The 16,302-nt window shown below is 39.8% G+C and overlaps 1 protein-coding gene across 3 annotated transcripts in view; it reads left to right on the forward strand.

The window, feature by feature from the left end:
• The window catches only part of PIK3C3 (phosphatidylinositol 3-kinase catalytic subunit type 3), a 132,730-nt gene that overhangs the window by 26,989 nt on the left and 89,439 nt on the right, over window positions 1-16,302 (forward strand). For all 3 annotated transcript variants that reach the window (XR_007773106.1, XM_050943569.1, XM_050943570.1), the window contains 3 exons: window positions 5,575-5,646; window positions 9,922-10,026; window positions 12,561-12,653. Coding sequence is in view for 2 of the 3 variants with exons in the window: in XM_050943569.1 (XP_050799526.1) it covers window positions 5,575-5,646; window positions 9,922-10,026; window positions 12,561-12,653 (270 nt within the window). In the remaining variant the exon portion in view is untranslated. The remainder of the gene's footprint in view (window positions 1-5,574; window positions 5,647-9,921; window positions 10,027-12,560; window positions 12,654-16,302) is intronic.

Consider the following 16,302-nt stretch of genomic DNA (forward strand, 5'->3'; position numbering starts at 1 on the left):
CAGATGTATCATGATGTCCACTTTTCTAGTGCTCCCTTTGTCTACGATTTTTGAAGTGCTGCTGTTGCATTTGAACGATGCACTTCAGAGTGGAAGGATGGTTATGGAACATGCCTGTGTGTTGCCCCCTACATGCATGTTTGATTGTAGTGGGAACTGAATTTGTGCTGTCTTAATGTGTTGCATATATTTTTTTTGCTCTTGGGAGAGAGAATGCTTGGTTTTAAACCAAACAAGTAGAAGTGGTTAGAAAAATTCCAGTGATACATTTTTTCATTGAAATTTGCCAGTTGGAAATTAAAAATGGCTCCTGGAGACAATTTGATTTCAATGAAGTTCTTTGCGTTTTCATTCTGAATTGGACCGAAACCAAATTCTGAAACTGAAATCCTCTACGAAACAGAATTACTTTTCTCTGCATAGATCTTCAGACAAGCTAGAAAGTATTCTCAGAATCATGAAGAAGGAATATAATTAAGGTATAAAGCTGGCTTGCTAAGCATCATAAGATAATTAGGTGGGTAACTGCAGAGCTTAAAAGTAGAAAAAGCCACAATTTGAAGGACTTGTTAAAAAAGCTACTTCACACAAATTCAGGACCACTTTTCTGGAAACAGCAGAAAACAGTCCATAAATTAGTTGCCTGTCTTCTCAAGTTTGTTATGCTTCCACTTAAAATACAAAGATCACCTATCCAGCATATAGACTGTAATGGAACTAGGGTAGGTTGTCACCTGTCTCTGAGTGATAGTCTCAGTGAAAATTACTTGTCACAGTCGTGTTGATAGATTTGTTTTTTGGTGTTGTGACAGAGAATCAGCATGTTAAACAGCTGCTGACAGAATCTGAGTTTCTGTGACTCAACACTCAATTACTATACATAAAATGAAGTGGCAGTGGCCCCTTCTGTATTCTCTATCAACTTAATTTTAATGCAGTATTTAAAATGTGAGGAATGTCAGTCTGCAGGTAGCAAGAACATAACTTCCAATTTCCCTTTTAGGCAAACCTCACTCATTCTGGAAATATCAGTGTGTGAATTCCAAAATGCAAATATCTCATCTCATCTCTATGGGTAAATGAACTCCAGCATTTTTCATGAACATGTATTTTTGTATAGGGTTTAAGTGAAAACAGCCTTGTATTGAGTAAATAGGGCAGTTGCAGAGCCAGATCCATTTAAAGGATATTCTCATTAGAATATCTTTCCCAATGTTAAAAAAATAAGGTTTTATCAGTCTTTGAAGCCTTGCCTATGTGTCCATCTAGGTACTGGATACAGATAGTTGTATCCTGCTGGTACAGCTTGGAACCCTGGTTTAACTAACCACATAGTATGAGATCAGTAGAACCTCCTATTTGTTAGTGTTTTAGAAACTGATAAATACTGTAATTTCAAAGAGGTACAGCAGAACCTTGCTTGATCAACACTTCACTTTACCGTAATACACTATAATCTGCAAAATTGGCAGTGTCTCTCCACCTTTCATCAAAGAATAAGTAGCGGAGAGTGATAGTGAAGTCTTACATTTGTAAAAATGTCATTTCTGGAATAAAGTGGAGTATCTTTAATAGTATGCTATAAAATATTAATTAAACCAAACTCAAAACTAACTCTGTATTCTTATGAAGTTTGGCCAGTGGCGGATTAATGATTTTGCCGCCGCCAACCCCATATGAACTTGGTTTAGTTTTTTTTACAAATTTGTTTGAACTAAAATGAATCTAAATATCATTGCAATAATTGAACACTTACAAGTTTTATTATAAATAAAATTACAAGTACAGTGGACCCTCGCTTGAATGTGTATCTGTATAGCACGGTTTCGCTTATAGCGCGGGAACGTGCATGGATCCAAAACTGAGAACCGCTTAATTTCTCTCTTCCGGTCATATTATTAATGTTTAGGATTCTCACGAATATGTTTACTAAATGGTGTCACGCTGTCATTGGTGGTTTCAGTACTGCATTGGCCTGCTAAACCCAAGGTTGTCAGCTCAATCCTGAGGATTGGTCCTGCTTTGAGCAGGGGGTTGGACTAGATGACCTCCTGAGGTCTCTTCCAACCCTGACATTCTATGATTCTATAATGCGTGCTATGATTGGTAGAATCACGGCATCACTGATGCCACAATTACAAAAATGCTGCTGTTATAAATTTGCCATCCTAGGCCTAGGCTTTGTCGTCCTAGGCGACAATACGCTGCTGGGTTTGGCCTCACATTTGTTTGAGACCTCCATGGCAAATTAGCAGGTAAACAATTGTTGGCGTGAATTATTGAGGTTACACAGTCAGGGACACCATAATAGATATTGATGTTGTTTGAGTGAAATAGAGGGGTCGGAGTTGCACATTCCTTATCCATTTGAAAGGTGGGTAAAACTGCCAACATGCTGCTTCAGTTGACTGATGTCATTGTCTGTCTGTCTGTCTCCAGGATATTTCGTAGCCTATTCTGAAATACAGCTATTCTATCTTTAATGAGAGAATTTGGGCCACGAGAGCAATGATAGAATTCAACCAACTTGCAAATTCTTTTTACAGTTTAAGGGTTTTTTGTGCTAAAACATAATGAAATTGTAAAGACAGAGTTTCCTTCATTTGAGCTGAATAACTAAAGTAAGCAAAAATAGGTCATTCTGGTTTCACGTTCAACTTTTTATGTGCAATCTATAAAAATCGGTGGGCTGACCTGTTAAGTAAAGTTTTTTGCCTTTTTTTAAGTTTGATTTTTTCACTGTAACGGAACAGCATGGTGACAGAAACACTTCACTTTTTTGTTTTTAACTAAAATATTCAAAGCTGAAAAAATACAGATGAAATCTTAAAAAAGTGAATTATTGGCTTTCAAATCACTAGCTGAGCACTAGACCTTGGAACAGTTTACTGCTATATCAAAGTCAATTCTTAGTATTTTAGGTCTTTATAAGCTTGCCACTGTTAAAACTTTAAGAAGTTCATTGTTTCTTTTTTCTAGTGGTATAAGATTTTTCTTTTTTAGCCTTGAGATGCAAGGGATGTCAGACCTTAATGATTGTATTGCCTTTTTCTCACCTAAATTTACGATTTGTGTTGTAGATGAAGGGGGAGATTTTTCTGAAGTACAAAGGGGCGTTAGGCTCGCAACTTCCACTTCATCAGTTGTGTTGGGGCACCTCTCTCCCCTTGGGGCCTTTGAAAATCTCTCGTTAATGTTTTCTACGATCTAAAAGATAGAATTCAAGGCTTTCCGGTTATATGAAATATTGATTTCTAGTTTTGGCATTCTCCAGAATAAGGCTGATTAAAGTCACAATTTAATTAGTGGATAAAAAGCAAGACAGCAGCCAGAACATTTTGTTGTTGTTGTTGTTAAGAACCAATACCTTGTGACCTGGCAGGTATACAAAAGAATGGTTTACACCACTGGAGAAAATGATGCCTAATTAACCAGTAAAAAAAAAATTATCCATTTCTAAATTAGCTCGGTGAAGTACTAGCTCACTGGTCCCTAACAGGTACTTCTAAATAGTCCAGGGCTGAATTTAGCAACTACTATGCTAATCTGAGGTCCAGAAAATTTCAGACCTCCACAAAATGTTCACATTTAAAAAATACTGTCTTAAGTCAGAAGACGATGACAGTGGGTAGGATTTTCTAGAGCTCTCAGCATTGGTCTCACTCTGTTCTCATGGAAGCAAATTGCTCAGTAAGTGTGGCGTGTGTGTGTGCTTGCTTTTTAAATTATATTTTTAAATAATCTGGAACTCTTGAGTCTTTATTCTAACTGTTACTAATTCTTTGTGTGGTCTTGGTCAAGTCACTGAGGGTACACCTACATTTGAGCTGAGAGGTGTGATTCCTAACTTTCATAGCTAGGCTTCAGCTAGCACCTGAAAATAGCAGTGTGTCCACAGTGACATGAGTAGCAGCTCTGAGTTTAATCCCACCTGACCCCCGGGGTACTTCTATGCAAGCTAGGAATCATCTCTCCTAGATCAAATATAGATGTACCCTGAACCTCACATTACCCATCAATAAAATGAGGATACCTGCCTATCTTGTGGGGTATTGTTAAGATTAACGAACTAATGTTTGTACAGCAATTTGAAGATATACGAAGTACTAAATATTTATTATTAAATGCATTATGATAAACTGAACAAATAGAAAATGCTAAAGGGAAATCGTCATAACGCACAATCCCCAGATGACTTTATTGTATGTTTTTAGATGTTTTGGAGGGAAAACTCGTAACATAGGATTAGCCATGGTTAATGTGGGCATGGGGGGGATGGGAGGGTGGCGGTAGTGGGTAGATAAGTGGTTCTGCTTTTATACTAAACCTCTCCCCTACTACTCATTTTTCCACATCTGCCTGCTGCTGCCTGTCTAACACCTAGATTGTAAGCTCTCACATGCAGGGACAGAACTTCTTTGCTCCTTGTCTGTATAGTGCCCAGCACAATGGGGCCATTGATCCTTGGTTCATTCCCAAGCAGGTGCTCCTGTAATAGAAATAATAAATATATACTGTAGCACCATACATCTTTAACACTAAAGTCACCATCTATGCAATTTATTATTTAATTTTGTAATTGAATTGAGCAGAACTGAAGAGGATTGTCCTTTTTCTTTGACTTGAATTTTTAAATCTTAAATTACCTAATATGGAAAGCAATCCTACATTTAATCACAGGCTGGGCTTTACACCATCCACGTATTATATGCATCTTACTTAGTTAAGAAGTATTGTTTACTTTTTGTGTGTGTTGTCACAATTGTCTGTAAAAACATTACCATATTATTGCATTTATTAGCTTTGTCTGCCTAAAAATTTCCTCTAATGTATACTTAATTTACTGGAACAAAACCAAGCTTTTGTTATAGTCAGCACTGCAGAATCAATATATGCACAGAAAAGTGAGCTATATATTAGTCTGCCTCATGTATCATCCACAAAACTGCTAGCTCTAGTGGAAAAAAAACTAGAAGCAGATAGCTTTATGCCATTCTGCAATTTCTAAAAAGATGCTTCCCAAAATGGTGGTCTGTGTTGCACTCTATACTGAACCCTCAGTATAGGTTGTGTCTCTTTGTGTTCATTTTCCCTCAACTCCAGCAAATACGCCAAATCAGTAAACCCATATTTTCATGATGGGACATTTAAATTTTGTCCATAAGTGTTTTGGCTACAGCTTTTGAAAATTGTTTGCCCACCCAATGGGTCCCTCTAAGCACCTCCAGAACAGATACATCATAGTAGTGGAAACTTCCATCCATTTTTTTCTCTAAAATGCTAATGCTGATGAAGTTTTAAAAATTATACTGATCTCTAAATTTGTCACATAAATAGATGGAGTTTATCCTTCAGTCTCCTATTTCCTTCTATCTATCTTAAAGTTGTCAAAAATTAACTAGAAAAATTCCTTTCTATATTTTCTTATCCTTTATGCTTTTTGTTGGTTATGCATTGAAAATTTAATTGCTTTATTTTCTCTTGAGTATGGAAAATAGTAAATTCTGACAAAAGACACGTTGTTCATTATAACTTGAGACATTTATTGTGCCTTTCAATTATATTGCTATCCAGGATGGTGATGAGTCATCTCCAATTTTAACAAGCTCTGAGATTGTTAAGGTTCCAGATCCCCAGCTGTCTATGGTGAGTAATTTTCTATGCAGTACTATCCAGATCATAACAAAACTTCATTGTGGGGTGCTGTGAAGTTCTTACAAGTGGTGGAGAAAAACTCTTGACAATTTTATCTGCTATGGTCTTAAGTTTTTAATTGCAGCGCAAAGTTGTGGCTACTGCCAGTGTAAGTATTGAGTAAATCTAGTTGAGAAATAGTAGTGAGATTTTTAATTTATCAGTTTGTTATTAGGCTTAGTGGGATGGTCAAATATTTTAGTTCATCAAGTGTCCTCTGCATATTTCCATTCATGAGACTTGTGCTGACCGGTTCAGCAGGACCTTAGAATCTCCTGATAGCAGTGCCCGTTAGGATGCCCCTGCAGCTTCACCCCCACCCTAGCACTTGAGCATACTCTGAGGATGTGGGTGTAAAAGGGGCATGGCTCTCATTGTTGCCTCAGTTTCTTCCACCCACAGCAGTGATGTGAACCTGTCTCTGTTAGGTCCGTACTTTCATATTTCGCTAAGACTTCTGCATCACATGTCCCTATGTTTTTCTATTGGTTCACCATTTGCAGTATAGAGTCTTAGCCTTTGGCCTTTCCACTGGACACAGAGTTTTTACAAAATGCCTGGCTCCAATAACAGTGTATTTGAGGAGGCAAGGAATTTTCATCTTCCCTTACTTAGTTGATTGGCTCCTGAAGGCTCCCTCCGAAGATTTAAGGAAGGCCATTCAGACTATTCGTTCTGTGTTCGGAACCCTAGGTCTTCTCATGAATGGAAAGTATCGAAGGAGTAACCATGTTAGTCTGTATCCACAAAAACAATGAGGAGTCCAGTGGCACCTTAAGGACTAACGGATTTATTTGGGCATAAGCTTTTGTGGGTAAAAAACCCCGATTCTTTAGATGCAACCGAATAAATGGGGTTTTTTTTACCCATGAAAGCTTATGCCCAAATAAATGTTAGTCTTTAAGGTGCTACTGGACTCCTGGTTGTTCCTAAATGGAAAAAGTCTCTTTTCTCCCATCACAAAAGATTCCATTCAATGGTGCAATTCTTGACTCTGTATAAAAGGAAGAGCTTTCCTTCCAGAAGAGAGGTTTTTAATCATAAACGGCACAGATTCCTTCAACATCCCTCTCAGAATGTAGGTTTTGGTTCACTGTGTCAAGACTGATGTTATTCACAACATATGTGACTCTGTATGCCAGGCTCAGAATGAGTCATCTTCAGCACTGAATCCTAAAGAACTTCAATCCCATTATGGACTGTATGCTAAAAGTACTCACTGTTCTGAGGAAAGTGTATCTTCCTCTAATGTGGTGGTTGAAACCACAGAATGTCCTCAAGGGAATTTTGTTCAACTCAGCTCCTTTGTTAATAATAATTACAGATTCCACAAAGATAGTGTAGGAAGGGAGGGATACAACTTTGCAACATGTTTATTCAAGGTCTTTGGACCTACAGAGAATTCCATTACATATGAATGTACTGGCACTGAGGTCAATCCATCTGGGTCTCAAAGTGTTTCTTTCACAGATCTGGAATGAGGTAATTCAAGTGGCCATGGGCAATGTTTTGGCAGTGTAGTATTTGAACAAACAAGGAGGCGCTCCATTTTTCTCAACTATGCAGAAAGACAATAAAACTTTTAGACTGGTATATCCAGTAAAATAGATACCCAATTGCCCAACACATAGTGGGGCAACACAGTATGATTGCTGATCTTCTGAGCAAAGATTTGTTGCAGATGCACAAATGGTCTCCAAAGAATTCTGTTACCCAGGATGTTTTCAGCCTTTGGCGATTTCTGGTCATAGGTCTCTTTGTGACAAGATTCAATTCAAAATGTCCCTGTTTTTTTGCTCAAGAGCTGGCTCAGGAAGTTTGTCATTGAGGGATGCGTTTAATATATGCATTGCTCCCATTTTCACTTATCACCAGAGACTTAAAAAAGATAAGGCAGGATTGAGCCGGGGTGATTCTCATTGCTCCAGCAGGGCCAAGGCAGCAGTGGTACACTGAGTTACTCCATTCATCCAACAGCAACTACAAGATGCTCCTGTTATCAACAGACCTGCTGTCCCAGGTCTTCCATCCAGATCTCTGATTGTTACATCCGGCAGCATGGGTAATATGCCTTTGATAGAGTCGAAAGATCGTGTTCGGCTGGGGTGCAACAAGATATAATTCCCAAAAGCTGTCAAATTGAAAGAAGTTACAAGTCCAAGTGTAAAAGATTTGTTTTATAGACAACTGAAAGAAGTGTTGACCAATTTCAGCTCCCATACAACTTATTTTCGAATATTTGTTACACTTAAAAGTAATAGGATTTCTTTGCCCTCCAGTGAGGCCCGTGTAGTAGCAATAACAGTGCATCGTCCTCATGTTAATGGAAAATCTGTTTTTTCATGTACATTGGTAAAAAGCTTTTTAAGAGGCCAGTTCAGCCTGGATCCCCTCAGCATGGAACCTGGTCCCACCAGAGAATCTGAATTTAGTTTTAACTCAACTTGTGGCTTAACCATTTGAACCTCTAGTGAGCTGCTCTTTGTCTCTCACTGAGGACAGCTTTTATAATAGCTGTTAGTTTCTCAGAGAAGACTAAAAAGTGAACTTCATGCATTGATGGCAGACCCCTTATACTAGTTTTTATAAAGACAAAGTGGTTCTTAGACCGGCTCCTAAATACCTTCCTAAGGTGATTTTGGAATTTTTGTGTAAATCAAACTATCAGTCTACCAATATTCTTTCCAAAGCATCATTCAGGTAAAGGGAAGACCAAATTACATTCATTAGCTGCTAAGAGAGCACTAGCATATTACCTGGATAGAATATTTTTCCCTTTTTTGATACATGCAAAGCTGCTGCTTGAAGGTTGGTTCATGCTTTTGCAAAACATTATGCATTGGATTTGGTATCGAGGGCTGATACTCCGTTTGGTAGAGCGATACTCCAGTCTTTAACTACAACTTTGAATCCCTATAGCCAATTTGCTGTACTGCTTGCTAAACTATCCCATGAGTGGAAATATGCAGAGGACACACGAAGAAGTGAAGTTGGGTTACTTGTAACTGAAGTTCTTCGAGATAAACTCTGCATGTTTGTGCTCCCTGCGTATCTTCCCCACTCCTGCAGAGTCCAAATTCAATATCTTGGTGTTCTGCTTTATCAATGGAAGGGACTGAGGTGGCAACTGCTGCCACAACCCTTTTATGCCCACAACCTCAGAACACGATAGAGCGACGGAGAGTGCACATGGGCACCCTGATAGGCATGACTCTCAGAAGGTTCTATCATCCTGCTGTGCAGGTTGGCATAAGTCCCAGGAGTATCAATATGCAGAATCCAACTTGGCAAACTCCAGTTACAAGTAACCAACCTTCATTTATGGCGGGGGTGGTGGGGGAAGTTACACTGTTAACACTTCCATTGTAAGGGAAGGAGAGGCAATTTGGAGACAGGTGAGAAAGGAAGGTGATTATTACCTTAGTAAAGGAGATGGGAGATATAAGGCAAGAGGGAGAAGAGGAGGGGAAAAATATTGAAACTGAGGAGAGGCAAGTTAAATATTGCCCCAGGTACTTTGCTTATGTAAAATCTCTTTCTTGCTCCACTTCCTTCTGTTGTCCTCATTGTATTTATAGCCTAAATACAGTTCTAGAAAACAATTCCATTATTGTGAATGCCAGTTCAGCTGGGTGGGTATTAGCAACTTCAGGAGCCCTTGTGTCAGCACCATGCCATCTAACACTGCTGTCAGGTAGTCCAATTGGCGCAGTGCTGAAAATTATGTTGGCAGCTGAAATCTTGTTCACACTGTTGCTTCTACTGTTTCTATTATGGCTTCAGCTGAATCAATATTAACAAACTCTGGGGTTAAAAACACGTAACGTATGCAGAGCCTTTAGACTGTAAGCTCTTTGGAATGATGCTTGGCCATAAAGTGTCTAGCATCTTTAGTACCTTAGCATGTTTAGGTGCTGTGTAAATAACTTTCATTTTGAACAAATGTCTTGATGACAGCCATTCATCCAAAGATGAGAAATGGTTATAAAATTGCATTTTAATTCTAAAATGATGGTATTGTTTTATTCCACAAACTGCTCACTGTGGAAAGTATATGCACTTTAAGCAGTGAATCCGGAAGACAGAGTAGTTTTTAGATATGAATACTTAAGCATGTAATACATTATTCAGGATGTTGGTGAGTCTCTGCTAGACAGTTGCATTTCAAGACTCTTTTCAGTGGAGTTAAATATTTTAACCACTGACTTTTATTTTGTGTATTTTTAGGAGAATTTAGTAGAGAGCAAACATCACAAACTTGCTCGAAGTTTAAGAAGTGGGCCCTCTGATCATGATCTCAAGCCTAATGCAGCTACTCGAGATCAGCTTAATGTAAGTTTGTAACTTTCATTTGAGTCTTTGCTCTCTGTAAGTATACAGATTGCTAAATGACTTTATTCAGTGTCTGACCCCAAGTTTGAAAGGAATACAATAGATATGTGATTTCTCGTTAATGTGAAATTATGTGTTGTCAATAACAGAACTCACTTGGAGGTGAGTAGTTGTCTGGCCCAGCTCATGAACAGCCAAAGTTATTCCCATCTGGTTACTTTGAGATGAGTTAGAGTATGTCTACACTATGGAATTGTTCCGATTTTACAGAAACTGGTATTTGGAAACAGATTGTATAAAGTCAAGTGCACACGGCCGCACTAAGCACATTAATTCGGCGGTGTGCGTCCATGTACTGAGGCTAGCATCGATTTCCAGAGCGTTGCACTGTGGGTAGCTATCCCACAGTTCCTGCAGTCTCCCCCGCCCATTGCAATTCTGGGTTGAGATCCCAATGCCTGATGGTGCAAAAACAGTGTCGCAGGTGATTCTGGGTAAATGTCATCAGTCAGTCCCTCCTCCGTGAAAGCAATGGCAGACAATCATTTTGTGCCCTTTTCTCTGGATTGCCCTGGCAGACGCCATAGCACGGCAACCATGGAGCCCGTTTAGCCTTTTCTCACTGTCACGGTCTGTGTACTGGATGCTGCTGACAGACACAGTACTGCAGTATCACACAACAGCATCTCCTTGCCTTTGCAAGTTAGCAGAGATGGTTACCAGTCATATTGTACTGTCTGTTGCTGTCATGGGTGCCCCTGGCTGGCCTCGGTGACGCTGGCCGGGGCTCATGGACAAAAATGAGTGACTCCGCAGGTTATTCCTTTCTTTAAGTTTTGTCTAAAGGGAGAGTCAGTCCTGCCTAGAATATCAGGCAAGTCTACTAAAGAACCAGAGAGGCAAACAGCCGCTCTGGGTCAGAGCCCCAGACATTTCGCAGAAATGATGAGCTGCATGCCATTCTAGGGAGTGTCCCTGCAACAACCCCACCCATTGCTTCCCTCCTCTCCCACCTCTCCTGGGCTACTGTGGCAGTTATCCCCCCCCCATTGTGTGATGAAGTAATAAAGAATACATGAAGACACAACATTGCCTTTATTGCCTCTGCAAGCAGAGATAAAAGGGAGTGTGGACGGGAACGCAGCCTCTGGCTGCTATGCTATTTCAGGCAGGACTGAATCTCCAGGAGACAAAACTTAAAGAAGGGAATGACCGGGAGTCATTCCCATTTTTGCCCAGGCGCTCCCGGCCGACTTCACTGAGGTCAGCCAGGAGCACTCACGGGATGATGATGACGGATACCAGTCATATTGTACCATCTGCTATCAGGAAGGGAAGGGAATGCTGCTGCGTAGCGCTGCAGCACCGCGTCTACGAGCAGCATCCAGTAGACATACGGTGACATTGAAAAAAGGCTGGAAACTATTTTTTTCCCTTTTCTTTCATGGGGGGGACTGACGACATATACCCTGAACTACCCACGACAATGTTTTTGTGACCCTTCAGGCATTGGGAGCTCAGCCAAGAATACAAATGGTTTTCGGAAAGTGCAAGAACTGTGGGATAGCTAGTGTCCTCAGTCCCCCCTCCCTCCCTCCATGAGCATCCATTTGATTCTTTGACTTTCCGTCACACTTGTCTCAGCTCCTTAAGTTTCACACAGCACTGTGTTGAGTCCCTTTTGTGGCCTCTGTCTATCATAGCCTTGGAGATTTTTTCAAATGCTTTGGCATTTTGTCTTTTGGAACGGAGTTCTGATAAAACAGATTCATCTCCCCATACAGAGATCAGCTTCAGTATCTCCCGTACGGTCCATGCTGGAGCTCTTTTTTTGATTCTGGGACTGCATGGTCACTTGTGCTGATCAGCGCTCCACGCTGGGCAAACAGGAAATGAAATTCAAAAGTTCGTGGGGCTTTTCCTGTCTACCTGGCCAGTGCATTCGAGTTCAGACCGCTGTCCAGAGCGGTCACAATGGTGCACTGTGGGATAGCTCCCGGAGGCCAATACTGTCGAATTGTGGCCACACTAACTCTAATCCGAAATGGCAATACCAATTTCAGCGCTACTCCCCTCGTCGGGGAGGAGTACAGATATCTGTATTAAGAGCCTTTTATATCAATATAAAGGGCTTTGTGTGGACGGATGCAGGGTTAATGCGATTTAACGCTGCTAAATTCCATATAAACTCGCAGTGTAGTCCAGGCCAAAGACTTTCTACACTCCTGAGTGCAAAGGAATCCACATCATACATACTAATTGGCATTTTTGGCAGTCTCAGCAGCAGGGCCAAGTAGTGATAGGTCTATGGATACCCTGATCTCTACGGGTGGTTCATCTAAGATCAGGGTTGAAGAGCATCACTTGTGTAGTATTGGGAAATTGTCCGTTCTGTTCTGCTTATGGATAGACAAAGGCCTTCATTCTACTATGTGGTCAATATGGCGTATGATACACTAAATTCTCTCAACTTCTTTACAAGATCAATATGTATAATTTTTATTAAAAACTATTATCTGGAAATTTTTTAATAGATCATAGTGAGTTATCCACCAACAAAGCAACTGACATATGAGGAACAGGATTTAGTTTGGAAGTTCAGATACTATCTTACTAATCAAGAAAAGGTAAGGTTAAATGGATTAAATATATACTGATCACTGTACATTGTTGCTGAGTAATGTATCTTCATGTTTCATTAGTGCAACTGCCTATTTAAGTATCTGCCTCTTCAGAGTTGTGAATCTCTGAGCCGACAAAGGATATTTAGTCGAGATATTTTTCATTAATGGAACAGCTGTGCTGGTAAAGACTAGTGACCTGTATTTTTTTAAATCCTATTGGCCAAACACTTTTAAAACTTGTAGCTCAAAATCTCTAGTGAGTTCCTTTAAAATGCTCTTCTGCCAAGCCTGCCAAGATTAATCCACCAAATAAACTTGTTTAACTTCTGCAAATATAGCACAAATCACAAGCTGCATGCCTTCTAGATAATAGGCTAGGTTACTGGAAAGTGAATTAGAACTAGATGGTCAAATAATACCCCTCCTCGCCACCCCCCAAGAAGTGTATTGTTCAGTGATTATTTAATGAATAGTATTGCATTAGCTCTAACTGGGATCTTTCTGTTTTGCCTTACGTGGGGTCCCAGAAAATTGTAGCTGGACTATGTTAAAATAAGTAACAGTTTAAAATGACCAGTTATTTTCATGATAGGTAATCAGCTATAAACCAGGCTGAAGCCGTAGTCTTAACTTGTTTATATTTTTGGGTGACCTCTAGCAAAGGATCTCAATTCCTGATTCAGCAAAGCATTTAAGTATGTGCTTGGCCGAGCTCTCTTCTCCCCATGAGTAATCCTTAACAACTTGTTGCTAGTGCTTTGAGTCTGGCCAGTATTCTGTTAATGATTCCTGACGTGAAAAGACTGTTTCAAAAGAAAAAAAAATAGCAGAGTTGTCCTTGGTTTGCCAAATCTCTATTGCTGCCTTGCTGGTTGCTGCCACCCGACACCGTCATTTCTCCTTGGGAACAGGCATTTTGTATAATGGAAGAGACAGTTGATTGAGTCAACATTGTCTCATTGAAGTATTTCCCACAGGCCTTTGGGGAAAAGGTGTCCCAGAGATCATGGGATTACTTTTGGAGAAGCTTGCTTGTGGTGGCTTGGGGGGAAACTGATACCTCGGAGGTGACACTGCATACTGCTTGTGTACTGTTATCAAGAACTACCAGAACTAAGTTCCTTCTTTGTGCCTTAAGCAAAGGGTACAATCTAGTACTCAATGTGATCTGGAACATAGGGATATTAAGTGACTGAAAAAGAATATTCTTAGTAGAGCTGTCAAGCTATTAAAAAATGTATCATGATTAATTGTGCAATTAAAAAAATTAATTGCATGATTAATTGTGCTGTTAAACAATAGAATACCAATTTAAAGATTTTGGGATGTTTTCTACATTTTCAAATATATTCATTTCAATTACAGTGCAGAATACGAATTGTACAGTGCTCACTTTATATTTTTGATTACAAATATTAGCACTGTAAAAAACAAAATAAATATTTTTCAATTCACCTAATACAAGTGCTGTAGTGCAATCTCTTAATTCTGCATTTGTAAGTTCAACTTTCATGATAATGTACAAAAAAAACCCGCATTCAAAAATAAAGCAATGTAAAACTTTAGAGCCTAGAGGTCCACTCAGTCGTACTTCTTGTTCAGCCAGTCGCTCAGACAAACAAGTTTGTTTACATTTGCAGGCAGTAATGCTGCCTGCTACTTCTTTATAATGTCACCTGAAAGTGAGAACAGGCATTTACATGGCATTGTTGTAGCTGGGGTTGCAAGATATTTTCATTCCAGATGTGCTAAAGATTCATACGTCCCTTCATGCTTCAACTACCATTCCAGAGGACATGCATCCATGCTGATGATGGATTCTGCTCAATAATGATCCAAAGCAGTGTGGACCAATGCATGTTCATATTCATCATCTGAGTCAGATGCCAGCAACAGAATGGTTGATTTTCTTTTTTGGTGGTTCGGGTTGTATAGTTTCTGCATCAGAGTGTTGCTCTTTTAAGACTTCTGAAAGCATGCTCCGCATCTTGTCCCTCTCAGATTTTGGAAGGCACTTCAGATTCTTAAACTTTGGGTTTAGTGCTTTAGCTATCTTTAGAAATTGGATATTGGAATCTTCTTTGTGTTTTGTCAAATCTGTAGTGAAAGTGTTCTTAAATGAAACAACATATTCTGGGTTGTCATCCGAGACTACCATAACACAAAATATATGGCAGAATGCGGGTAACACCAAGGAGCAGGAGACATACAATTCTTCTCCTCAGAGTTCAGTCACAAATTTAATTAACACTTTTTTTTTTTTTTTTTAAAACAAGCATCACTGACATGGAAGTATGTCCTCTGGAATGGTGGCTGAAGCATGAAGAGGCATACGAATGTTTAGCATATCTGGCATGTAATTACCTTGCAATGCCAACTACAAAAGTCCCATGCAAACGCCTGTTCTCACTTTCAGGTGAAATTGTACATAAGAAGTGGGCAGCATTATTACTCATAAATGTAAACGAACTTGTTTGTCTGAGTGATTGGCTGAACAAGAAGTAGGACTGAGTGGACTTATAGGCTCTGAAGTTTTACATTATTTTGTTATGGATTGCAGTTATATAACAAAAATATATATACATTTATAAGTTGCACTTTCACAATAGACATTGCACTACAGTACTTGTATGGTGTGAACTGAAAAATACTATTTCTTTTGTTTGTCATTTTTACAATGCAGATATTTGTAATCAAAAGTAATATAAAGTGAGCACTGTACACTTTGTATTCTGTGTTGCAATTGAAATCAATATATTTGAAAATATAGAAAAACATCCAAAAATATTTAATACGTTTCAATTGGTATTCTGTTTCACTGCGATTAATCATGATTGATTTTTTTTCAGTTAATCGCGTGAGTTAGCTGCGATTAATCAACAGCCCTAATTCTTAGTACTCTAGATAACAGTAAGACTGATATATTAAAAAAGCAAACAATTGTTTTTTCATTCAAGCAGAAAGATAGGTCTATTTAACATAACAATAAGACCTGTAAAACCTTGCAAAGACCCTTTTTCCCCTGACAATCTCCCCCATGATTGATGCAGATTTTAAGGGTTTATTTTCCCCTTTGGTGTGCTTGTAAACCTCATAGTCTCTAGTGATAACTGAGGCCTTGGCTACACTGGTGCTTTGCAGCGCTGCAACTTTCTTTCTCAGGGGTGTGAAAAAACACACCCCTGAGTGCAGCAAGTTACAGTGCTGCAAAGCACCAGTGTAAACAGTGCCCCAGCACTGCAAGCTAATCCCCACAGGGAGGTGGAGTACGTGCAGCGCTGAGAGAGCTCTCTTCCAGCGCTGGCACCGCGACCACACTCGCACTTCAAAGCGCTGCCATGGGAGCGCTCCGGCAGCAGTGCTTTGGAGTTTCGAGTGTGGCCAAGCCCAGAGTGCGTTAATTGAGAGGAATAAATTGTGAATTTGAGGCCATGTCTACACTTACAGTTTTGCAGCGCTGGTAGTTACAGCTGTGTTCGTACAGCTGTGTAGGGCCAGCGCTGCAGTGTGGCCACATTTGCAGCACTTGCAGCGCTGTTGGGAGTGGTGCATTGTGGGCAGCTATCTCAGCATTCAAGTGGCTGCAACGTGCTTTTCAAAAGAGGGGGGTGGGGTGGAATGTGACAGGGAGCGTGGAGGAGACAGACAGACT

Source organism: Gopherus flavomarginatus, chromosome 3 (assembly GCF_025201925.1).
Source record: "Gopherus flavomarginatus isolate rGopFla2 chromosome 3, rGopFla2.mat.asm, whole genome shotgun sequence".
Lineage (NCBI taxonomy): Eukaryota > Metazoa > Chordata > Testudines > Testudinidae > Gopherus > Gopherus flavomarginatus.